Raw genomic sequence first — 26,475 nt, 5'->3', positions numbered from 1 at the left:
CAAAGCTCACACAAAGGTCACATGATCCCTCTCTTCTGTCGTCAGGCAAGCTGTAACACTTCAAATCTAACCAACAGCCTCTCCTAAATAGTATAGGGGAGACACATTTGTTTCATCTCTCTCTCTCTTTTGCTGATCGTTTTTTTTTTTTTTTATTTTTTTTTTTTTGCACTTTTGAAAATCATTTGGACATATGCAATTTTGTAAAAGAATGAAAGGCTTTGTGCACAGACTTCTAGTAGTAATTACACCTTTAAACAATATAGCAATCACTTCATTATATCCAAGACTGACATTTTATTCCCTAGTTCATTTCAAAGAAAAATTAATTTGCTTGACAGTAGTTTATATAGAGCTGACATTATGAAATGAGGAAATTCCTCTTTATAGTTGCCCCTGTGAGGTGTACCTCTATGTGATATTTACATGTGGATAAAGCCAAAAGGCAGGCAGGAAATAAAAAACACATTCTCATATGATACTGGCTGACATTTACAAATGTTATCTTATATTTATATACATACCTTTGTGTTTTGCCTTTTCAACTTTTTCTTCTTTTACTGGCCTGTCTTTAAGGAGTGCTGAAAATGAAAATTACATTTACAACTATAAGAATGACTGTTTATAATATGGTGTCTTACTTCAACTTCTCCAAAGGAAAAAAAAGTTATATCACCGGCTCGGCGCCGGAATGTAGATCCCAGCAGTGTGGTCCATCTCTAAAACTGACTGGGCCTCTTTGCAGATAAAGATAGTGGTGCAGATGGCAGGAACCAGGTGTCAGTTTGAAAAATGTTGGGTTCTACTCACTGGCACCGACCCGGTAAAATATTTTTTCTTTTTCCTTTGGAAAATTGATACATTCACTTTTTATATGAATTAAAAAAGAAATCATATAAGTCATAATAAAAAACCTAGAACAAATTAAGCCTAAAAAGTGCTCTATATTTATGGAGCTGTTCCTTAAAGGGAATGTCATATGAAGACGACCCCAGTCCATGTGCCCTATGAGAGTACATGGGCATCAAAGAGGAAAATCCCCTCTGTAAGCCAGAATGGAAAACGGTTCTGTGTAATTTGAAGTCGTACTCGTATTAAAAAGTCATGGCTTCACCTGGCAAAATTAGCTGTTTTGTTTATCAAAAGTGCCAAATTGGAAATTTTAGGAGTATATTTCAAGTGCTATAAATGTACAGTGCATGATGGTAAAGGATTAAAAACTACTATTTCTAAACAAATACAAGGGTATATGCAAAATCGATTTTTAGAAAACATCTGTATATGCAATGTGTATTAAGGTCCCAAGCCCCTATTCCTTCCTCCTCGAAAATCTGCATAACAGGTTTTGCTTCCAATATCCCAGCCCAACCAAATCATGGTGTTGCTCAGTAAGAGTACAGTTACAACGCTCAAAAACTCTTACTGTACATGCATGGAATTTGGCCTGGCCATGCCCAATGGGCAGGAATAGGGGTGCACCAGGAGCTTGGGACCTTCAACAGCACGCTAAATTAATTAATTTCCATATTATATTTTTATAGCATGTCTTGTGAACAAGATAGTCAAAACACCAATGTATTTAGAATCCAAGAGGCCACACATTCATTTCACAAGGATTGTATGTGTTATGGTGGTGATGATTGATTTTATTGATTTTAAGACATTGTCCGGCTTCTAAATCATATCTTTTGAAATAGCGCTCAGTTATTAGCCAGGGAGGACAGCTACAGAGAATAACTCACCCTTAAAGGGGTTATCTAGCATTAGACAATTTTTAATGTAATACTGCCCTATTAAAAAATATAAAAAGCATCTTATGCTTACCTTTGTGTGCTCCTTCAGTATTCTGCTGCAGCTTCTAGGTGCTCCTATGGCACCTTCTAAGACAAACTCATTTCAGGAGTGACAGGCCGTTCAGCCAAACACTGCCTGTGGTGCTATCCCTTTTCAGTCAGTGATTGGCTGAGCAGTCTGTCACTCCTGATGTAAGTGTAAGTGTGGGGGATTCACAGATGCCACAGGAGGACATCAGGGGAGCATGGATATGTAAGCATAAGATGTTTAACCCCTTCACATCAGCAATTTGTATATATACGTTGCTACTGCACATACCCCGTGCAGTAAGAATGTACATGTACGTTCCTGACTGTGAGGGGGTTTGTGTGCAGGCCGCTGCAGCGAGAGCGGACCCGCATACATCAGTGTCCCGGGAGCTGAGGATAATGCAGTTGCCTTTCATTAACACCTTAAATGCAGCGATGCACAGCATTAGCGGTGTTTAAGGTACTCAGTAACAGGACAAGCTCCTGTCACAGAGTGATCGGGACCCGGGCTGCAGGGGTCCCGATCGCCTGTACCGATGGGTGGGGGTAACGTTGCATTAATTTGACCCGGACATTTGTGCATCAATGGGCTCGGTCTTGAAGGGGTTTGTCAGTAACTTACCTGACCGCGCTCCAGCGTCGTCTGGTCCGGCTGGAGCGCAGCGCCGTCCTCCTCGGCCGAGCCGGGTGACGTCACGGAGACCCGACGGCGTCCCTAGTAACCAGGGAAGCCGCGGGTCTCGCGTTAGTGTACGTCGCCCGGCCAAGCAGCTGAGTGCTGTTGAGCTCAGGCTGAGTGACGGATCGCTCTGCCGCTCAGCCTGCAGCGCACCAGCTGCTATGTGTCTGGATTCAGGAGGCCGGACCAATCAGTCTTTGGTCCGGGCTCCTGATCCAGTATAAAGTGTTTGCAGTGCCAGCCTCTAATCGCTGGCTATTAGTTTGTTCTGATCCCAGCTCCCCAGTCCCTTGTATTCTGTCCTATCCTTTTCCATTTTGTCTTGCCTGGATTCTGACCTTTTGCCTGTCCCCTGACTCTCCGCTCGGTTCTGATTTTGTACTGCGTTGCTCGTTTGGTTCCTGACTCGGCTAGTTGACTTTCCGCATTTTGTTTGTCTGTCTGTCTGCGTTTTATGTTCTGCACGTATACAGTATAGGGATTGTCTTCGTGGTTGTCCGCGACCGCCTAGGGTCGACTGAGGCAAGTAGGCAGGTGACAGTGGGTGGGGTCAGATTTAGGGCCCACTGTCGAGTGTCTTGTCTTCACCTGCCGATCGTGACAGAATAGCCAGCCTGTACAGTTTCGTGACGTGCACCAGGATTTCTATTATGGATCCTATGAAAGCATTGTTGGAGCAAATGCAGAACCTAAACTCTATGGTACAGAGCCTTGCTGAGCGGGTTCAGGAGCAGGAGGCTGCTCCCCGACAAGTTACTATGACCACCCCTTCCCCCCCTGAACCACCGGTACAACTCCCAGAAAAATTTAAGGGTGATAGAAGGAATTTCCGGACCTTCAGAGAGGGGTGCAGACTGTTCTTTCGACTACGTCCCCGCTCCTCAGGGGACGAGTCCCAAAGAGTGGGGATTATCATGTCACTGTTGCAGGGGCCACCACAGGAGTGGGCATTTTCTCTTCCTCCCAACGCCATAGAGTTAACCTCGGTTGATTATTTCTTTTCAGCTTTGGGTTTATTGTATGACGACCCTGACAGGACTGCTGTAGCCGAACGACAGTTGACATCTTTAAAACAAGGTAAAAGGCCAGTTGAGGACTATTGCGCAGAGTTCCGCCAGTGGTGTATCCCATCCGGTTGGAACGACTCTGCTCTGCGCTATCAGTTTCGGGTGGGCCTATCTGAGCAGCTAAAGGACTGGTTGGTAGCTTATCCTCCCCCTGAAACGTTAAAAGAAACCATGACGTTAGCCATCAGGGTGGATCGTCGTACGCGGGACAGACGTAGGGAGAAAGGAATCGTTGAACTCTGTAAAACCCCTACCTCTTTTCTGTCTCCTTCTAAACCTCCTCCTTCCCCGTTACCACCTCCGGAGGAACCCATGCAGATCGGGGCTACCGATGCGAAAACTAGACGGGCCCATCGTATGCAACATAATCTGTGTCTGTACTGTGGCAAAGCTGGACATCGTGTTCGGGAATGTACTTCCAAGCCTGGATCATCGCCGGAAAACTCCAGCGCCTGAGTGACTATCGAGGGGGTCACTCAGGCGCACAGGTACCACTCGATAAGAATAAATTAATGGTCCCCATCTCACTATGTTTGGGTGAGAAGTGTATTTCGGGAATGGCCCATGTGGATTCAGGGGCATCCGCTAATTTTATTAATTCCGGGTTTTGGTCCAGTCTGGAGGTATGTCCACTTCAGCTTAAATGCCCGCTGAGTATTACTGGGGCGGACTTTACACCACTGGCTCAAGGTAGAGTGAAATATATCACTCCTCCTCTAGAAGTAAAAGTGGGGTCGATCCATTCGGAGTGTCTTGATTTTTTGGTTATGGACAATCTGTCTTCCAATGTCATTTTAGGTTTGCCCTGGTTGACCCAGCATAACCCTGTTTTTGATTGGGCAAGCAGGGAGCTCGTCCAATGGGGGCCCGGGTGTGCTGCTCACTGTCTTTCTTTAAATTTAACAGGATGTTCTTCATTAGAAGGGGAGATCCCCGAGTTTCTGTCTGATTTTTGTGATGTTTTTGATGAAAAATCGGTGGATGAACTACCCCCTCATCGTCCATACGATTGTGCTATCGATTTGGTTCCTGAATCTAAATACCCGAAAGGGCGTATCTTTAATTTGTCTAGACCAGAAAGGGAAGCTATGCGGGACTATATTAAGGAAAGTTTACATAAGGGTCACATCCGTCCCTCCTGTTCTCCCCTTGGGGCCGGATTTTTCTTCGTAGGTAAAAAAGATGGTGGATTACGTCCCTGCATTGATTATCGGGAGCTAAATAAAATCACCATTAAGAATCAACACCCGCTCCCTTTGATTCCAGATTTGTTTGATCAGATTGGGGGGGCCCGGTGGTTTTCTAAGATCGACCTCCGGGGGGCCTATAATTTGATTCGAATAAGGGAGGGTGACGAGTGGAAAACTGCATTCAATACCCCCGAGGGACACTTTGAATACCTAGTCATGCCCTTCGGGTTGTGTAATGCGCCTGCAGTTTTCCAACGCTTCGTCAATGATGTGTTTCGTGAGTACCTGGGTCGTTTTGTAGTGGTGTACTTGGACGATATCTTGGTTTTTTCTCCAGATTGGTCTTCACATGTCAATCATGTTCGCAGAGTTATGGAACTGTTAAGACACAATCAGTTATTTGCGAAGTTGTCGAAGTGCCAGTTTGGTGTTCAGGAGGTCTCTTTCCTGGGATATAAAATCACCCCTAGTTCTTTTGGTATGGATCCCCTTAAGGTGGCAGCCATTGAAAAGTGGGAACGCCCCAGGAATCTTAAAGCTCTTCAAAGATTTCTGGGTTTCGCCAACTACTACAGAAAATTTATTAAAGGCTTCTCAGTAATTGCTAAACCCTTAACCGATCTCACCAGAAGGGGTTCCGATATAGATAACTGGACTCCTGAAGCCATTCTGGCCTTCGACAAACTCAAAACATGTTTTTCTGTCGCTCCAGTGTTGATTCAACCTAACTTTGAATTACCTTTTATTGTCGAGGTAGACGCATCAGAGGTGGGTGTAGGGGCTGTCCTCTCACAAGGTCCCGTAACACTCACTAACCTCCGACCCGTTGCCTACTTCTCTAGAAAGTTCTCCAAGACCGAATGCAACTATGACATTGGCAATAGAGAGCTCCTTGCCATTAAGTGGGCATTTGATGAGTGGAGACATTTTTTAGAGGGGGCTAAACACAAAATTAAAGTTCTTACCGATCATAAAAACCTCGTTTATTTAGATAAAGCCAAGCGCCTTACTCCACGGCAAGCCAGATGGGCATTGTTTTTTGCACGGTTTGATTTTGAAATCACCTTCAGACCAGGTTCCAAGAATGTAAAGGCAGATGCGTTATCTCGTAGTTTCAGTGTTAAAGAGGTCCCTGTAAGAGAATCCGAAACCATCTTATCTCCTGGGGTGGTGGTGGCAATTCTGCAGCCCGATCTGGCTGCTCAGGTGGTTCAGTCTCAGTCCATGGCACCTAGAAACACCCCGGAAAATAAACTATTTGTTCCCCCTAATCTTCGGTTGAAAGTGTTGGAAGAAACACATTGTTCAGTACTGGCAGGTCATCCAGGTATTGCTGGTACCAAGTATCTACTGTCTCGTCATTATTGGTGGCCATCCTGGGCTACGGATACTAAACTGTTTGTAGAAGCTTGTGAGATTTGCACCAGGTCCAAGGTTCCTCGCAGGTTACCGGAGGGACTTCTTCAACCCCTGCCTCTGCCTGCTAGACCTTGGACCCACATCTCCATGGATTTTATAACTGATTTACCACCCTCTAAGGGTAAAACGGTGATTTGGGTGGTTGTTGACAGGTTCTCGAAGATGTGTCATTTAATTCCTCTCAACAAACTGCCCAATGCTCGTACTTTGGCCTCTCTTTTTATTAGTCATGTCTTACGGTTGCATGGGGTACCAGAGAATATCGTGTCGGACCGGGGGGTACAGTTTATATCTAGATTCTGGAAAGAGTTTTGTGGTCGCCTAGGTATATCTTTGTCATTTTCTTCAGCCTTTCATCCACAATCCAATGGACAAACGGAGAGGGTAAATCAGTCACTGGAGCAATTCTTAAGGTGTTTCGTTGCAGGCTCACAGGAGAAATGGAGAGAATACTTACCATTGGCTGAATTTGCCCTGAACAATCGTGAAAGTCAGTCTCTCAAAATGTCGCCTTTCTTTTGTAATTTTGGGTTTAATCCTCGTTGTTCTTCTGTACATGCGTCCGAATCCACTAATCCATCCGCCGAAAGAATTTACAGAAAACTGTGCACAGTTTGGGCCCAGGCTCTGCAGAACCTGGTTAAAGCCCAAGAGAATTGTAAAAAACAATCTAATAAAAGACGCATATCTGGCCCTGAGTACAGGGTAGGGGACAAGGTGTGGCTCTCCACTAGAAATTTGAAATTAAAGACACCATCTGGTAAATTGTCTCCAAAATACATTGGCCCTTATCCTATAGTAGAAATCATAAATCCAGTTTCATTTAAGCTGCTGTTGCCTAGGAGTCTTAGAATTCACGATGTTTTTCATAAATCTCTATTGAAAAAATTTGTTAATCCAGTGATTCCGTCTGCTCCTCCCGCTCCGTTGGTCATTCAAGGTGAACTGGAATATGAGGTGGAGAGAATTCTGGATTCTCGTCGGGTTCAGAGTTCTTTACAATATTTAGTTCATTGGAAAGGATTTGGACCAGAGGAGCGCACTTGGGTAGCTAGTAGAGATTTGCATGCATCACGTCTAGTTAGACAGTTTCATCTGCAAAATCCATCTAAGCCTGGTCCCTTAGGTAGAGGTCCGGATGCCCCTCCTGAAGGGGGGGGTAATGTCAGTAACTTACCTGACCGCGCTCCAGCGTCGTCTGGTCCGGCTGGAGCGCAGCGCCGTCCTCCTCGGCCGAGCCGGGTGACGTCACGGAGACCCGACGGCGTCCCTAGTAACCAGGGAAGCCGCGGGTCTCGCGTTAGTGTACGTCGCCCGGCCAAGCAGCTGAGTGCTGTTGAGCTCAGGCTGAGTGACGGATCGCTCTGCCGCTCAGCCTGCAGCGCACCAGCTGCTATGTGTCTGGATTCAGGAGGCCGGACCAATCAGTCTTTGGTCCGGGCTCCTGATCCAGTATAAAGTGTTTGCAGTGCCAGCCTCTAATCGCTGGCTATTAGTTTGTTCTGATCCCAGCTCCCCAGTCCCTTGTATTCTGTCCTATCCTTTTCCATTTTGTCTTGCCTGGATTCTGACCTTTTGCCTGTCCCCTGACTCTCCGCTCGGTTCTGATTTTGTACTGCGTTGCTCGTTTGGTTCCTGACTCGGCTAGTTGACTTTCCGCATTTTGTTTGTCTGTCTGTCTGTCTGCGTTTTATGTTCTGCACGTATACAGTATAGGGATTGTCTTCGTGGTTGTCCGCGACCGCCTAGGGTCGACTGAGGCAAGTAGGCAGGTGACAGTGGGTGGGGTCAGATTTAGGGCCCACTGTCGAGTGTCTTGTCTTCACCTGCCGATCGTGACAGGGTTTATATGTTTTCTAATAGGGCAGCATTATATAAAAAATTGTCTAAGGCCAGATAACCCCTTTAAGAACCCAGTGGTAGAGGAACTACTGTACATCCAACAGGAAGTGGGTTTCCCCTATAAAAAGTTCCTATATAGGAAAGTACAGCTCAATGAAGGCTATCACAGCAGTGGCACACCCCGATATTCTCCTCTTGAGGAATCAAAATGGATAATCCCTTTAAACAATTTTTGTTTTTTTTGGGGCCTCCAGTATTCTCTGAGACTGAAAAGGAATGCAGAATAATAGTTGATCTGGTTGTAGCATGCAGGTGTGTCATTAAAATCATTCCAAGTTATAAAGGCAGCAATTCTGATAATGACATTATAGAAGGCAAATGCTTATATTATAATAAGTGTTTGGGTTTGACAAGGATATCCAAATCCAAACACTGAGCATTTCATTCCCCGTGGCAGCATAATTTAGATGCCACCCTAGTAATGCCTGGAAAATATTAATACTGCCATAGGCCATAGGCCATATCCGTGTTTTCCTGATAGCCCTAGGGCTGCATCCAACTTCTGCAGCAGCATTGAATTAAATGCTCAGTGTTCGGGATTGGAGAACTTTATCAAACCTGAACAGTTTGAAAGCTCCGATCAAGAATCATTCATTGTTAAATACACATTTATTTAAACACTGAACCCTCCACACATTTCTTAAGACATTAAAAGGAACTACTACTAAATGATCAATCATTTATGTATTTAAATTATCTTACGTCTTGATATAGGTTTGACTTGCAATTTTTCGTGTTTTTCTTCTCGGTCTATATGAACAACTGTAACAGAACAGAAAGAGAACCTATTAAGATAACAGACTGACTAATGGACATAGGCTAACATAAGGGCTATGTTCACACACTGTAAAATAGAGGAAAATATACGACTGTAATTTTGTGGTAAAAATACATTTTCAATATATGGCTATTTTCACACAATGTTTTTTCAGCTCCATTTAAAATGATGTCCATCATTTTGAGTCTAAAATAACGGACGTCCTTTAGCTGTCTGGCCTCCCCTTGCAATGACTGGTGTTGGTACATTATTCTAGTTTGGGGTTACTAATTGGCCTTTGGGTGTGGCTTAATTGAAAAGTCCATTAAATTTAATAGTAAAAACAAAAAAAAGAACAGTGACAAAAGAAAAACTGTGTGTGAACAACTAATAAAAAACATCCACTGTTTGCAACAGAGGTCCGTAAATAATGATCATGTTCATTATTTTGACGTCCGCGGTAAAAACGTCAGGTATTTTAATGCATTTTGTGCATTGGAGGTCCGTCTTTCCATTGACTTCAGTGCAATGCTATTGCAGTCAGATAAATCGCGGCAAAAACTGACGTTTTTTAAAATATCAAAATCAGCCGCCTTTTCTTTTTTTTTGACGTTGTGTGAACATATCCTAATAATGCGCTAAATTCAAGTCAATAGGAAATTGACTGGCAGTGCCTATTATGTATAGAATAACGTCTTTAATTGATAACAACCATCCAAAGGCTATGTTCATGCGTCGTTTTGTTTTTAAAGAAAGGATGCTGATTGCAATGAAATCAGCGTCCGTTCTCTCTGCAGGGACGGCATTGCATTGAATTCAATGCAATGTCGCCCACTGTGCTCCGACATCGTTATTTTAAGAATGAAAATAATGAACATACCTATTATTTCCGGACGCGGCCGTACTTTACATTTGAGTGAATGGTTTATTGATTGTAAAAAAAATAATGTTCCTGCAGCCTACAGCAGAATCAGCAGCAGGATCGTGCAGAACGCTGCCCGGCAGCTGGAATTATAACACCATCCATTGCTATGCAACAGACGGTATTATACGTTGTGTGAACATAGTCTTATAATGAATACACAATAATGTTCACATATTGTTTTATTTTCGATCACAACTAGAAGTTAAAAATTATTGTCCCTTTGTATGGCAAGATGAACAAATGAGCTGACATTACCTGCCAATTGGCATCTTATATTACTAGTGTGTGCTATCTATATAGATGAATTCCAGTGCTGTGTGCATGAGATGTATTTTCACCAATTATAACGAGGATAAAAAAAATATAGGTCAGTTTATGGAGAAAGTATTTTGTAGTTTTGCAAAGACAAGAAACATGACCTAAATATGTTTATACCATCATTCTGACTTATGTAAATAAATATTTCGACAAAACAAAATCATATGGATGTAAAAGTAGGTGAATTAATTAATTCTGAAGAACATTCTGCAAGAGATATCTCAATCTGTCCATGAATTGCAAATGTTTAACCAGCGTTGAAATGAAAAATGAAGTGTGAAAATGTTCCATGTTGTTCTGAGCATCCATCACAATCAACAGGTTAGTTGATGCATTAGATAGCAAAATATTTCAATTTATGAGTTATAGCCGTACATTGTTGAAGGGAACCTATCAGCTGTTTCATGCTGCCTGAACAATGGCGTCTGATCCTGACACAATTGGTTGGCTGGTTCAGAGGAATAATAATACCTCTCAGATCATTGTATGATATATATATATATATATATATATATATATATATATATATATATATATATTTTATTTTTTTATTTTTTTTGCTCTTTTGTCAAGTAACAAAGTAACAAGTTTTAAAATACAAAAAAATTACTAAAAGTTAATACTTAGCTAAATATACATAGAACATCTTAACTACTGCCAAATATGCCTTTTCATGGTGGTTGTTATGTATAGTGTGGGCTTGGGAGTTTGTGCATGTGTCCCATTTATTTCACCTGCCTGCAACTACTGGAAGCTGGAATAGAAGCATACAGAGAGTGAACTGACACGTGCTGCACCTGTCAGTGTCCCAATCTGCACAATCAAAACCCAATATTAAAAGGGTTATCCAGCAATACAAAAACATGGCCACTTTTTTTTTTTTTTTTTTTTTTTTAAAGACAACGCAACTCTTGTTAGCAGTTCAGGTGTGGTTTGCATTTAAGCTCCTTTCACTTCAGTGGAACTGAGATACAAAATCCCACTCAAACTGGAGACAAAAATTTTGCTGTCTCTGGAAGAAAGTGGCCATGTTTTTGTAGCAGTGGATAACCCCTTTAAGGAGCTAATCAGTTACCATAGCAATATGATGCCTTCTGAAGGCCTCTGTAGCTGCTATGATAATCTGCTTGCACAACTTGCTTCAATCATGCCATACAAACAGTGCTAATTACACTGATCAATGCAAGGCAATAGAATTACATTGATTAGTATAAGCAATCTAATGATTACTTGTAAAAATAAAAAGTAAAATAAATAAATCAGCCCCTTCACCACCACCACCACCACCACCAAGAAAATTAAATAAGTAAATCATTTGTATCAATGTGTAAAGAATTAAGGGTCATTGGTGTAAATAAAAAATAACACCAAACATCAAAATTGCTGATTTTGATGAATAATAAATGAAAAAAAAATCCCATCTACTGCAAACTGGTCCCAATAAAAACTACAGATCATGGTACAGAAAATGTAACTGCTTCAAAGATGGAAAATGAAAGGTAATTCAAAGCCTTGTTTCTTTAAAAAGAAGACAAAAACAACATAACAAAAACTATATTATTTTTTTTTTTTAAAGTTGCAGACTTGTAACTGTTTGTCAGTACATTTTGGGGGAAATTTATCAAAGTGTGTGAAATCTACATTGGTGTAAGCTTCCCATAGCACCCAATCACAGCTCAGCTTTCAGCTCTGGTAACATGAGAGCTGAACTGTGATTGGTTGCTGCAGGCAGTTTACACCAGTGTTTATCTTACACCCTTTGATAAATCTGACACCAATCGTGTTTTTAAAACATACTACTGGTCCCACACAAAAATAAATAAATGAGATGGCTCTGAATAAATACTCGTACAAGAAGAAGAGTTATAAACATACCAAAAATCATTGACTAAGGGGTTATACATGTGCACACTCAATGGCTATGTCCCCACAACATTTCTTCCTCTCTGTTTTTGAAAAGAAATAACGACTTCCATCATTCCACTGTTTGGCTATCTGTCAGTGCAGGGATGGCTCTTGGTGCATAATTCTACAAAGTTTAGGTGGACTAATTGGCCTTTTGGTGTGTCTTTATTTAATTGAAAAGTCCATTGAATTTAATAGTAAATACGGAGAAAGGACGGCAAGGAAAGAAAAACTGTACAACTAAAAAATATCATTAAAAAAATTGCAATGATCATTGTTTTGACGTCTGCGCAAACACAATGTGCATAGGCCATCGATCATTACATTAAAAAAATCTATGAAATCGCTGAAATCAATTAAATCGACGCAATAATGGACGTCTTTTTTTTTTTTTTTTATAAAAAAAAGCAGAGGCTTTTTCTGTTTTTTAAACGTAGCGTGAACATAGCCAAAGAGTGATCGATTTGTTAAAAATAAAATAAATTCGTAACTAAATAATACTAATCTTATTTTAAATTATAATAATTGTCAATAGAATTTACCATGTATCGTCACTGTATCAGTATGTTAATGGAGGGACTTTTTTTTTTTTGTCCCAGTTACCAGTGTGATCCTCTTAAACGTGAAATGCTCAGGCAGCATTACCACTGAATGTATGCACAATGGAAATAATAGGAATGCATTTAGAAGTCAATTTCTTTCCTATTGAGTGTTTTGATATGTCGCCTCTTTTATGACAAATGGCTTTAATTTTCTGGTAATCACATCATATTATATTGCTAAGTTGATAAAGAGGATCTCATTTTAAGGAAGACTTACATGCCCGGCGTAAAACATGCAATTTATCCTTATCAATGTGACACATTGTTAATAAATCCTAATATTACCAGCTAGTATTCAGGAAAAAAAAATGACAGGATGTAGAAGCTGCTGGGCTAATCTTTGTTGCCTTGGCAACTGAGCAGTTTGTGAAAAGTTTATTACATTATGTAGAGGCCGTATATTTTTTAGAGCATGCATTTTATTATTAGATCCCTCATTATGCCGTAGACATTCACAAAACGCCTCATTTTCTCATGCCTCTCTTGCCTGACCTCATGTCATAGTGTTAGTGTACTTGTTAAATTTTATGCCGCTGAGCAAGGCAAACATGATAAGGGGTTTATGGCGGAAAAAATAACTGAGGATTAATCGGAATTGTTGTCTAAATATCGTGAACAAAAGGTGCTGGGAAATTTGTCTTCTGGAGAGGATCGCTGTATTCTTCCTGACAAATCACCTGCTGCAATGGTTATAAAAACAATCATGGGGTAATGACTACTGTTTTATTTCATTAGATTTATAACCATCATATTTCACACAGGCCGGCTTAGCTGATCAAAGCATTTAATAGCTAGGCCCTAGAGAAAAGGTTTAAGAAGGATTCTAGGAGGCTGTGGCTGCTTATTGATAACATTCACACAGCTGATAACATTCACACTCGCACAGCTGAATGAGATTGTTTACAAAGGGTTAATTGTTAAACTGTCGAACTGTAATATGATCTGTGTCTATTCTACTGAAGTATGGGGTGATTTCCCCTAACCAATCCTTGAGCTGGGTACCTCATGATATTCCACCAATCACAGACCAGAGTGAGAGCCTTTCAGTTTGTTTCTGCCCAATCAGAGAACACTTAATACCCTGAGGGAACACTAGTCAGTTAGTTCCAGTCAGGATATCTCTAGGGGAGGTGTGCACCAGAGGGAGCTCCTGCTGTGGTTTTCTTATAGGGCCTGGCTGAGGCCAGGTCCCCTGTGCAGGGCTTCAAGCCAAAAGATTCCTCATTATTTCTTCTCACACAACCCTTTATTGGATATGTATGGCTAAAAGCCCACAGAGGAGGAGGTTGAGGTGAACAGAGACTAAAAAAGAAAAACTCTACCTACTCTCTCTTCATTCTGATAACTAAGACAGGATTTTCAGTCAGTGGCTAGGTAAGCGTGAAAAGCCACAATACTCCACTGCTTTTGCTAGCTCTACCCACAGGGTGGGGCCTGCATTGCTGTTTCTATGTCACTTAATTCCAATAGACAGCAATAGGCAGAAGTTTATGCCCGTGTTCATAGGTACTCTTTCTCTAAAGCCCCCAAAGCTGAGGTCTAGTTAGAGCCCCTAATAACTCTGAAGTAGCCCTCAGCCCACTCCCCTCCTCATCAAGACAGCGTATCCAATTAAGTTCAAGTCAACTAGGCCAAGCCAAAGTAACCTAAGGACTTGTCAAGTACTGTACTACAAAACTATTTCTACTCCAGCGAGAAGCTGAGACATAACACTGTTACTACTCCAGCGAGAAGCTGTAAAAAGAGAGTATATATTCAAGTGTGTCACTTACCCAGCTCAAGTTATTGAGTTTTTTACTATTACTATTATTATTATTATTATAATTATTATTATTATCTCTATGATTGAGTGAGAGAACTGTTTATCCTTTATACTGCACTACAAACGGATTCTTACAGTAAACTTGTTCCTGTTTAAGTTCACCAGATACCAGATGTGTGTTGGTACACCCAGGGGTGGGCTTATACCACTCCTGGCCACCATGACAAGTGCCTCAGGTGTACACCACCATCTTTCACTATGTAAGTCCACCTGGCTCCCCTGGGTCGCCACCCCGCTACTTACTTTAATTACCTAAATGTAGTCAGCTAGGGACCACGTTTGGACCACTTCCTGCTCTAACAATTTATTTTGCTGTAATCAACAGCAGACTATGGTATTGAGTACAGCAAAAAAAGCAAAGAAAGTGGTATTATCACTAGCTGGCTACACTTGGGACATTAAAGGGGTATTCCACTCAAACATAACTTTTGACATGTTGCTGCCCATGATGGGAATAACAATTCCTTTCATACTTATTATTTATTCAGTCTTCTTCCCCCAGTTCTCATCTGCTGCTTTTTGCTGAAGACACAAAAATATGTGTGAGTTTTTCTCTCTGTCTCCTCCTCCTCCCCCTCCCTTCAGAAACAGCTGATGTAAACAAGTCCCTGAAAGGCTTTATCTGCAACATTGTAGCTTTTTTGTAGTGTTGGAAAGGTTATTTGGAGGTCAAGTTGCTAATAAATTCACTGTGATTAACCCTCCGACAGACAGAGGAGGCAGCAGAGAGCACTGTCGCAGACTGGAAAGAATACACCCCTTTCTGCAGAACATACAAGAGCTGATAAGTACTGGAACACTTGAGGTTTTTTTTTTGTTTTGTTTTTTGCTACAGTATCCTTTTAAGATATGAATATGATAAGATATGAGTTATGCTTGGTTGTTAACTAGAAAGTTGCTTTTAGGCAGATTAATAAATTTGGGCTATAATCTTATATACTTTATTTTTCTTCTTTCAAATATTTTCCTTAACCCTGTTAACATAGAAGGCACAACTAAATGTATAGCTCTTATATGTGTATACTCACATATGTGTGTCTCATCTTTTGTTAATATAAAATCTTTATTTAAAAAATGTAGTTAAAATAAAACTCATTTTGTAGTTGATTAAAAAAAATAAATAAAAAAATTAACAGACCAAGAGCATTACCTTTTCGTGTGATTGGTTGTATCCCACCTGAAATGAGTACATCAAAGAATTCATAAAAAATTATTATTCTTAAAATATACATATCAAGGCTAAGTTGCCCCAATGGGAAAATGACGTCCATCTTTCTGGACAGCCTTCATTTTAATGCCAAAAAACAGCCGACTATTTGTAACAACGGTTGGAAATAATGTTCATGATCATTATTTGTGACCATCATCACCAATGGATGGTAAGACGGCCGTCATTTTACTGTTGTGGGAACATAGCCTAATGTGGACAATTTCTAACTATAAAAATGATTGTCTTATGAAGAAACCCCCTGCCATGTTTTCTAATAAGGCTCATTGGCATCACAAATAGAGTTCACCACAACGATCTGTACAAGTGTTCCCAATCTTATGGACTTTTACAGTCCTTGCATTACTGATCCAGATGAATGGCTACCATGCAAGATTACTGTACATTTTCCCTGCAGTGACTCCCTGTGGCTTCTTTTGCAGAACTGGGTCATTTCTGGAAATCCCAGAGGTAAGACCACACATGATCAGCTAATTGCCCCTGGGGTCATATTCTGAATATGTCTCTAAACAGAGCTCTGTACATAGGCTTGCATTGTCTTATATACAGTAGCTTTTAAATATATTATTAGTAACTTAAGACCTTAATACACCAACAGATATCTACATCCGTGACGTCCGTAAAAAACATGGAGCAAATCTATCCAAACTAGTAGTATTCACATTTTACGGAAACGGAGAGGGAAATGGAAACAGATGAAATTCAGGATGCAAATACATATGATATTCCATGGATCACGGAGAAAAGATAGCAGGAAGTTTTGCGGCCCAGAAAAATCACTGAACATGTCAATGAGGCCTAAGGGTTGGAGGGGCAGGTGCTAGGGAGCAGGGACAGTTTCGGAAGAACACCTTGTCTGTGTTATTTAGAAACAGGAAGATAAACAGATAAGGAAATGGAGAGAGAGCCTCAAAGTGAAAGCATACTATGTTGATTTATTTGTGACAATATCTAAAATCTGTATTCATAAACCTCATGTGTAAAAAATAGGTATAGATATAAAACATATAAAATAGATACAGATATACAAACAATATAAAAAAAAATTGCATCTGATCTTATATAGGCAATAAGGAGATGTCCATGGCAATGTGCCAATAGCTAAAAGTCTATTATGTCCGTATATCTCACAGTATCCATAATGCTTGCTGTATATCTTGTGATCTTACCGGTCCGATGCAGCAGTTCATAGACAATTTGCTGGTAATAATGTAATCTTACCGGTCCAATGTAACAGTACAGTAACAGTAACAGTACATCGGACCGGTAAGATTACATTATTACCAGCAAATTGTCTACGAACTGCTGCATCGGACCAGTAAGATCACAAAACATACAGCAAGCATTACGGATACTGTGACATACGGACATAATAGACTTTGAGCTATTGGCACATTGCCATGGACATCTCCTCATTGCCTATATCGGATGCAATATTTTTTTTATATTGTTTGTATATCTGTATCTATTTTATATGTTTTATATCTATACCTATTTTTTACACATGAGGTTTATGAATACAGATTTTAGATATTGTCACAAATAAATCAACATAGTATGCTTTCACTTTGAGGTTCTCTCTCCATTTCCTTATCTGTTTTTCTCCTTTACCTGGTGTGAACAGGGACACATTGCTGAGAGCTATCCAGTGGCTGCAGCAGTAATTCTGTGGTGGCACGTACCTATCTAGATACAGGAAGATGTAGATGAATTTTGATCCCGGAAGGAAAGCTTAGCTATGTATGTATGTCTGAAATAGTGTCCCTGTACCTCTAAATAAAGATCAGTAAAAGATCCTATTACCCTGCATTTAGTAAAAAAAAAATATACAAAAGCATTTCAGGAATGTCTGTAAGGAACTATGTTGTGCAATATGTTTCTATTACTGTAACTCCTGTAACCTCTGACCAGTCCTTTACATATGACCACCATTAGTGTATTGTCAGCATGCCGCATGCTTTACATATAATCTTTATTTGGCTTTTATCTATTATTATCTTCTTTAATAAATCAGCTTGAGAATAAGGACTTGTTTGGCAAGTGTCATTGTTGATTTTAATCGTGGTAGTTGATTTATGATAGAACATGACAGTAAGTGAATATGCTGTAGTATTAGCTGGTTTCTCATTACCACACTTCAATACATCTACTATTGCATTCAACTATTTTAGTCACAATTGAATTATGTTAATAGGTGTGATTGAGTAAAATGGAAACCCATTCAAGCAACTTTGAGTAAAGTCATAAAATACTGGCTAAAGCTCAGTGTACCTATTGTAAAGGTGCCTTAGGCTTGAAAGTACATAGATAAAGACCTTATTTATACCCATAAGGCTCCCAATCTAGTCCGTGAACACTTTCGGATTACAGACGATGAACCTTGTGTATGCTTGCGTGCGGCATTTGAATACCAGTGGCTGAAGGAGTTGGGTGAAGCTCTAAGGAGTCCTGGAAACATGGTTACATTCTATGGTCTATGGCTGTATCCATCTTTTCCAGGCAGCCTTAGAGCTGCATCCAACTTCTTCAGCCACCAGTAATCAAATGGCGCACCTGAGCATACACAAGGTTCATCATCTTTATTTTGGATGGATCGAGACTTGACAGGTTAGACGGAGATATTAAGTGCGGATTCTGCAATGCTATGTTAGGAAATAATTTTTCAAGACCCCCTAAAAACTTGGTTTTCATACGATTTGCCCCCTTATTTTTATGCAGAAAAGAATATATTTTTTCTTTTCAACTGTGAATCTCACTCTTTTGCAATACATAAAGGTGAAATCCCAGAGACTCTGCACTGGAATCTATAGCAATATCCATGTCTTATTGATTTTGAAGGGGGATAACAATGTATCTACTACAAAAATATTCTTCCACATCTGGTCAACTGTTCCCCCTTACAATTCTATGATTCACTGTAAATGACAACTTTAAACTGATTGAAAAGATAACTATTAGGGATGAGCAAAGCGAATCCAGCAAAGGTTGCAAGAATTGACTTTGTTTATAAAAAAAAAAAAACAAGGTTGCAAGCTTTTTAAAAAAAAAAAAAAAAAAAAGATATGCTCCACGCTCCACCAGTGTCCTCTTTGGCTCCGGTGTCCTCAGCCACCTCCAGCCTGCTCAGCCAATTACTGGCTGAGTTGGCTGTCAATCTTGTCCGGAAAGTGACAGCCTGCTCAGCTGGTCAGTCAGCGTGCTGGAGATGACTGAAGACAGAGACAACGGGGACACCAGAGGATCATGGGCAGGTGAGTATTGATGAGTGTGCTGAGTATTGATGAGTGAACTGCACCAAAACAGCTAAACAATTTGTTTTAGGTTCGGTTCGCAACTTTGCAAATTTTACGCCAAAATTTGCTTTTTGGCAAACAGAAGTTTTGAAAACTTCATTTATCTCTAATAACTATGGATCACTGTAAATGCACAGCAAATGCCCCAGCTTTGGCTATTCAAGTATGAAGGAAACGGTAGTTTTGCAACAATTGGAGGGCTGAAGGTTCCCCATCCTTAATCTACTGCATAAGGATACTTTACAGAACTTCTTTTTATGCATAAAAGTTTTCATACTAAGGCATGCTAAAGTATTTATTTAATATTCTACAAAGTGTACATTAATATGCTTGACAGGAGTTTGTAGCATAGTCATGATATGTGCTAAGGATTAATGGTTACAGAATAATTAAAGGGGTTATCCAGCGCTACAAAAACATAGCCACTTTTCCCCTTCTCTTGTCTCCAGTTCAGGTGTGGTTTGCTATTGAGCTCCATTTACTTCAATAGAACTGAGTTTGAAACCCCACTCAAACAAGAGACAAGAGACAAGAGAGGGGGAAAAGTGGCCATGTTTTTGTAGCGCTGGATAACCCCTTTAAAAAGACTGTTGCTTGTATGTTGTGGGCTTCCTAGGATGCTAGAATTTTCCTGGTAGCTATGGTAATGCATTTACAGTATATATTAGTGCAATTATATAGGTTTCAATGTTTGCATCTATGATCGACTACTTTAATAGCTCAGCATTATATCAACTTCATAGTTTTGAAACACAACTCAATCCACTGAGTATTGTAAAAGTTCCTCTTATGTTTTTCTCAAATGAGAAAACCAAAAACAAAATCAGAAATAACTAACCTATTTTTTTCACTGCCGACTCTGTAAGTCCTATATTGGAATAAAAGAAGACTCATAAAAAAAAAAAAAAAAAGAAAAACTTGCTGGATGCTGGCACGTTGTTACAGGGGTGTTTGGATATATTTAGTTTTCTGTAGCATGTTATATGCTACACATGAATCCCACAGATGTTAGCACCACAGACGCTTGATATCCAAACTGTTACATTTAGCATGCATTACACTAAACAGTATTAATGCTCACCCACTGATACTTTAGAATGAAAAATCACATCACACTGGTTGCAAAACAGGCAAAGTAAGAAAGCTGGCATGCAATAATGAAAGAGTGCACGGTCCCTGCTTAGAGGGTTCTGGCTCAGTCTCCTGAAATGAACATATTTCCTTCAGCCCTCATTCTTTAACTTCCCGGAGAGTTGCAGATGTTTATTTTTCTTTCGTTGATCTGCTATGTCACCAGTGCACAAAGTATACTATAAAACATGCAGTAGCATATTAATGTAAGCCACACAGAAATGTATGAACATGGCTCTCCTTATTATTATTTCCATCTAAACCTCATGTAACTTTCTTTGCTTTTACTGGCAGGTCCAGTAGATTAACATCAGGTCCAGTAGATTAACATCTTGATCAGAGATGAGCGTACCACGTTCGGTTTCGAGTCGATCCGAACCCGAACGTTCGGTATTTGATTAGCGGTGGCTGCTGAACTTGGATAAAGCTCTAAGGTTGTCTGGAAAACACGGATACAGCCAATGACTATATCCATGATTTCCACATAGCCTTAGGGCTTTATCCAACTTCAGCAGCCACCGCTAATCAAATGCTGAAAGTTCGGGTTCTGATCGACTCGAGCATGCTCCAGGTTCGCCCATCTCTAATCTTGATCATTAATAATGATAATAAATAATAAAAAACATAAAGTTAAAATGTAAAGTGGGGAGGGGGTTAAACTCAAATCGCAATGCCTAGGTTGTTGTGTTTTTGGTAATTTATTATTCATTGTTGGGTTGTTGGGAATTTATTTAGCTTGCACTACAAATAGGAAACTGCAAAACTACAATCAAAAGTACAGTCAATGACTGTAACTAGAGATAGGAGAGCATGGTCTATAGAGTATAGTATTTGATCGAGTATCGGGCTATTCAAAAGTACTTGATACTGGAGCGAGTTCCTTGTGCTGCTCAGATGCTCGTTAACAAAAAGCTTGTTGAAAGGCTGCTGAGCATAACACATTTCCACAGCCGGAACCCTTCAAGGCAACAGTGGATTTTTACCTTAAGGGCCTAGACAAAGATAAAACTGAAATCCTAGGTGTATTGATCCCTGGGAAACATGAATATGCAAATAATAATAATAATAATAATAATAATAATAATAAAAAGCCTATAGATCCTTATTTAAGAGTCTTAAAACACAGGACTAGCCTGTGGGAAGGACCTAGCCAAGGGGTGGCTACTGTAGGGAAACCACCAAAACCACCATATTAAGTGGCCCTATAAGTCAATGTAATGACAAGGGAAAAATCAAGGCCAGGTATCCATCCACATACAGCTGTTTCGGGGTGTTGCCCCTCATCAGTGTAGAACAGGATTCTGGCAAGGTGGGAGCAATGCCTAGTAGAGCCATAAGAGAAACAGATCGCTGATCTCAGGGAGACCAGCTAAAGATAACACTGCCGGCTGCTAGTTAAAGCGCTCTATGCAGTGAAATCCTAGGTGCATTGCTTTCTGGGAAACATGAATATTAAAAAATATATATATATTTTTGCACTTTTATTTTCCAACTTACAGGGCTGTTTGGGGTCTCATTTTGTGTTAGTTTTCATTGATGTCATATTCTTAGAAGGGATATTTTAATCGCTCTTTATTTATTTATTTTTTCTGATACACAATGCAAAATGCAACAAAAAGAAAATCATCAAATTTGGCACTTTTTTTGCTTCTTCTTTTTTGTTTACACAGGAATTCTAATGTTATATTTTATTAGATCAGACAATTACGCACACTACAATATATAATATGTTTATTTATTTTTATGTGTTTTATATATAAAATGGGAAAGGAGGTCATTAAAATTTTTATTTGAGGAGGGGCTATGTCATATTTGAAACCTTTTTTTTTTTAAATTTTACACTTTTGAAGTCCCTCTAGGGGACTATCACATTCATTCATTACATTTCCAACACTGATCAATGCTATGCCTTTGCAAAGTATTGATCAGTGTTATCTGCGGTCCTTATATAGAGTCAGACTTTATTAGAGAATCATAGATCTGACTATAATGAGGAAGGTCAGAGACCTTTGGCAGCTCCTGTCCCTGTTAGTCAAATGCCACTAAGGATTAATGGCAGACAGCTGCGCAATTGCAGTGACCCATTAACAGTGAGGACCTGGCTGCTGATAGTTTGCTTCATAGAGCCTCTAGACCAGTCATGTCAAACTCTGGCCCGCGGGCCAAATCTGGCCCGTGGTGCCAATTTTTTTGGCCCGCTAGGCAATTCTGAGTTTGAATTACATCTGGCCCGCAACGGCTATGGGGGAGGGTTGGCTACTTTATGAGACAATGGGGGAGGTCTGGCTACTATATAAGAGACTATGGGGGAGGGCTGGCTACTATATGAGAGTACTAGGGAGGGCTGGCTACTATATGAGACTACTAGGGAGGGCTGGCAACTATATGAGACTATGGGGGAGGGCTGCCTACTATATATGAGACTATGGGGGAGGGCTGGCTACTATAAAAGAGACTATGGGGGAGGGCTGGCTACTATATGAAACACTTGGGGGGACTGGCTACTATTTGGGCACTACTGGTAGGGCTGACCCTTATATGTGAGACTACATGGGAGGGCTGGCTACTATTTGGGCACTTTTGTGAATGCTGGCTACTACTGGCTGGCTACTGTATATGAAAATACAGGGTGGGCTGGCTACTATGAGACAACAGGGTGGATTGGCTACTATATAGGAGACTATGGGGAGGACTCGCTACTATATGAGACTACTGGGGAGGGCTGGCTACTATATAAGAGACCATGGGGAAGACTCGCTACCATATGAGACTACAGGGGAGGGCTGCTTACTCTAAGACTATTGGGGAGGGCTGGCTACTATATGGGACACTTGGGGGGCTGGGTACTATTAAGGCACTATTGGGAGGGCTGGCTAATATGTGGGGCAATTTTGGTTGGGTTGGCTACAACATGGGGCAATATTGGGGGTTGGCTGGTACATGGGATGGGGTTTAATCACATCATAGCAATTTATCAGGTCATTTATCATAGTGCACAGCAGAGGGAGACGCACACCACTGACAATGCCAGGAACATTGCACGCTACTCTGACAGTGCCAGGACCGCCGCATTCGCAATTCAATAATTATGGCCCGCGACTTTGTCCAATTTTTACATTTTGGCCCACTGTGTTTTTGAGTTTGACACCCCTGCTCTAGTCCTACTGGCCTACCAGTATGCAAAAGGTCCTTAAGGGGTTAAAGTGCACTTGTCACCTTGCCACAATCAGCCCTTCCAGATCAGCGGTGAGATCTTCTGCTAATCCAGACGATCGGGTCTCCATGGATACAGAGATGCAATCAGACAATAATGCTTTTTTCTTTGGCTGTTTGACAGGCGTTTTTTAGGCTAAATAACGACTGTTTTTTCATAATGAGGGACAATATTTTAACAGAGCTGTTATTTGTTCTCAAAATAACAGCTGTTCTAAAAGACGCTAATCTAATGGCCAATCAACGACTTCAATCATTTTTATTACATTTATTAAAAACATCTTTGCAGTTGTGATTTGTTGAAAATTTACTTAGTGTGAACTCTGTGAACTCTGTGCGGCTCTGTCTTGGTCATTCCTGTCTTTCCCTGACTGCTCATCAAGGCTATGTTTACACTATGTAAAAACAACGACCGTATATTATAACAACAGCCGTTGTTGTACAAACAATGACCATTGTTATAAAATGCAGCTGTTGTTTTTACATAGTGTGAACATAGCCCTAAGCTGAATTCTGAGTTTTCTATCCCCCATGATTGATTAAAACCCACTAAAATTCTTGAGATCTTGTGAGATGTTACATGAAGCTGTAGGCCGGAGTTTCCCTTTAAATTTACTTTAACTTTCAAACTTCATTTTCTGACTCAACCAATTTTAATTGATAATGTGAGAACAACTATCAGGAAATCTACGCAGCGAGTTCTGGAGCAAAGTGTTTATTTAGGATTATTTATAATCAGGAGCTAGATCTTATAGCGTTTCAGCAGCTGAGTAACCAACACAGTCAATCACACAGTCTAAACAATAATCAGTGTACAAACATTTGATAAAAAAGTTTTATTTTAATTAGAGATATGCTAATATTGGTAAGCTGAAGGATCTCTGACATAGTGTAGAATACAGCATAGCCGCTTATGGACGCTGTAGTACACAGAAATCCTCTTATCATCCTATCATCATACCATCAATATTCATATAGTTAAAAAAAACAACTTGTGTTTGTGTGATCGAGCTTAAAAAGTAATAGCTGTCTATCTATCTATATTAGGCTATGTTCACACAAGGTATGAGACCGGCCGTTCCGTGACCTGGCCAGTCTCTGAAAAGATCATCCCGGCCGGTACTGCAGTACCTTCTGGATGATCTTTGCAGCCACAGAGTTCTGATGCGGGCACATTCGTGCGCGCCCACATCAGAACTCTCCACTGCACAATATGGAGCGAGCGGCCAGAGCCGCTCGCTCCACAGTGTTCACTGACAGGGTTTTTTACAGCTGCTATTCAATGAATAGCAGCCACAGAAAACTGACATGTCAGTTGTTTGTGGCGCCGCTAGGGATCCCGGCCGGAGTGTATACCATGTGTATACTCTCCGGCCGGGATCCCATAGACAGCAAGGTAACGTATATTTTCGTAATAATAATAATGACCGTTGTACAACAGCCGTGGTTTTACGAAAATATACGTTGTGTAAACATAGCCTTAAGCTGTATGAAATTAGTTTTGAAGGAGCATGCTCCGAGCATAATGCTCAGTCAAGCCTCATGATGCCCTATCGAGCTTGGTGCTCAGGGTGCTGTTTAAATATTGTGCTATTGTAGTGACACAGCAAGTACAATAGTATGCCGGTAGCTACAAACTGTTTAAAAACTAATCCTAATTTTTGTATATTTCGTTCACACATTCCTCCAAGCAACGAAATGCTCAAGTCTCCCATTGGTTTCAAAGGGTTCATTACTGGAGTTGAGCACTCGAGCATTTTAGTGCTCGCTTTTTGAGGAGGATGTGCACACAGATCAATGTATTTCATCCATTCAATCTTATTACAATACTGTACATCAGGGCTTTTTTTTTAAATATAGCAAAATGTGTCACAGCTAGACATTTTTAACCTTTATTCTTGAAGGCTTAAGTTTCAGATGTAGCAGAGCTGAGTTTGTTGTGTTGTGCAAATCACATATCTATCTCTTCTTGTAAACCTGTTGTATTACCTTTCCTGTTTTATTATGCTTACATCTAAATGACCAATGGCCTCTCTTTCAAGAGATAAAATATACAAAAAATAGAACAAAAAAATGCATTAGGTCAATCAAGCACCCTCCATGCTGAGCAAGAGGCAGCTGGTTAAATGTTTCAGTCTCTCATTGATTTCATTGGAGTTTGTTGCTAGAATTAAGCACTGGAGAACTGAAAAATGCTTGACTCCAGTAATAAGTACTCATTTCAGCGCTCACTCAACACTAATTCCCACATATGGGTATGACTGTGAGAGTGGTGTGGCTTAAAGTTGCCAAAACTCTACCACTTTTCATTGGCACATTTTTTTTTTTGTTACAAATAAGCTCATTTAAATCTTGTCAGTGTTTCAATAGATTTTAATTGAAAACTGGATCCCTGAATGTGCTGACATTAATTAGTCCAAATACTTCACATGCAGTGGTATGAGGCAAACCATATTATTCTTTATTGATTTAATGAAACATACAGGTTTCAAAGGCAGCCCTGCCTTCTTCCTCAGCTGTATATACCAAGGTGGTGGCAATACTTTGTTGAGGGATCTGGCCGAGAGTGAGTTGGCATTTAAAGAGGTTTTAAAAGCAAAATGTACTGGTGATTTCTGCACAGGATAGCTCCTCAGTCACTGATCAGCAGGGTTACGACAACTCCATTTACTGTGTAGTCTGGATGTCGAACAACTGATCCTTAAATGTAAAGGGGGGTCTAAATTGTGACTGTAGGTGCAGAGTGTATATATGTGTATTTGTGAAAATGAATCTGCCGTGTGTATTTGTGTGTGTGTGTGTGTGTGTGTGTGTGTGTGTGTGTGTGTGTGTGTGTGTGTGTGTGTGTGTGTGTGTGTGTGTGGATATAGTACTAGGAGAAAGCTGGTGAAAAGTAAATTTCACTTTTCATTCCTTGGAAAATGAAAGGTGGAATCTGATTGGTTGCTAACGCAACTAAGCCAATTCTACTTTATACCAGTTTGATAAATCTCCCCCAGTGTGTTGGGGGTGCTGGGCAGAGGCGGACATATCACTTGGGCAGCCTGTTTAGCCAATAGAGGGGTCCACCAGACTCAGACTCTAAAGTATCAGCTTAGCATGGCACATGTCTGTAGTGGGCCCCTCAGGCAGTATTAGCACCCGGAAAGTGTGGGCCCCCTGCTCCTGTGGGACCCACTTAGTGACTGGATGCTGTGCCCG

The 26,475-nt window shown here is 40.5% G+C and overlaps 1 protein-coding gene across 1 annotated transcript in view; it reads right to left on the bottom strand.

Moving 5' to 3' along the window:
* TRDN (triadin) overlaps positions 1 to 26,475 on the bottom strand; it is a 255,364-nt gene that overhangs the window by 122,309 nt on the left and 106,580 nt on the right. Inside the window, exons 7-10 of the mRNA XM_069974192.1 lie at positions 19,769 to 19,798; positions 15,560 to 15,586; positions 8,783 to 8,842; positions 525 to 581 (exon numbers count right to left, since the gene is read on the bottom strand). Of these exons, the coding sequence (XP_069830293.1) occupies positions 525 to 581; positions 8,783 to 8,842; positions 15,560 to 15,586; positions 19,769 to 19,798 (174 nt within the window). The remainder of the gene's footprint in view (positions 1 to 524; positions 582 to 8,782; positions 8,843 to 15,559; positions 15,587 to 19,768; positions 19,799 to 26,475) is intronic.

This window comes from Dendropsophus ebraccatus, chromosome 6 (genome assembly GCF_027789765.1).
Source record: "Dendropsophus ebraccatus isolate aDenEbr1 chromosome 6, aDenEbr1.pat, whole genome shotgun sequence".
In the NCBI taxonomy this organism is placed as follows: Eukaryota; Metazoa; Chordata; class Amphibia; order Anura; family Hylidae; genus Dendropsophus; species Dendropsophus ebraccatus.
The sequence above is the reverse complement of the archived record's forward strand: the minus strand, read 5'-3'. Positions and strand labels throughout refer to the sequence as shown.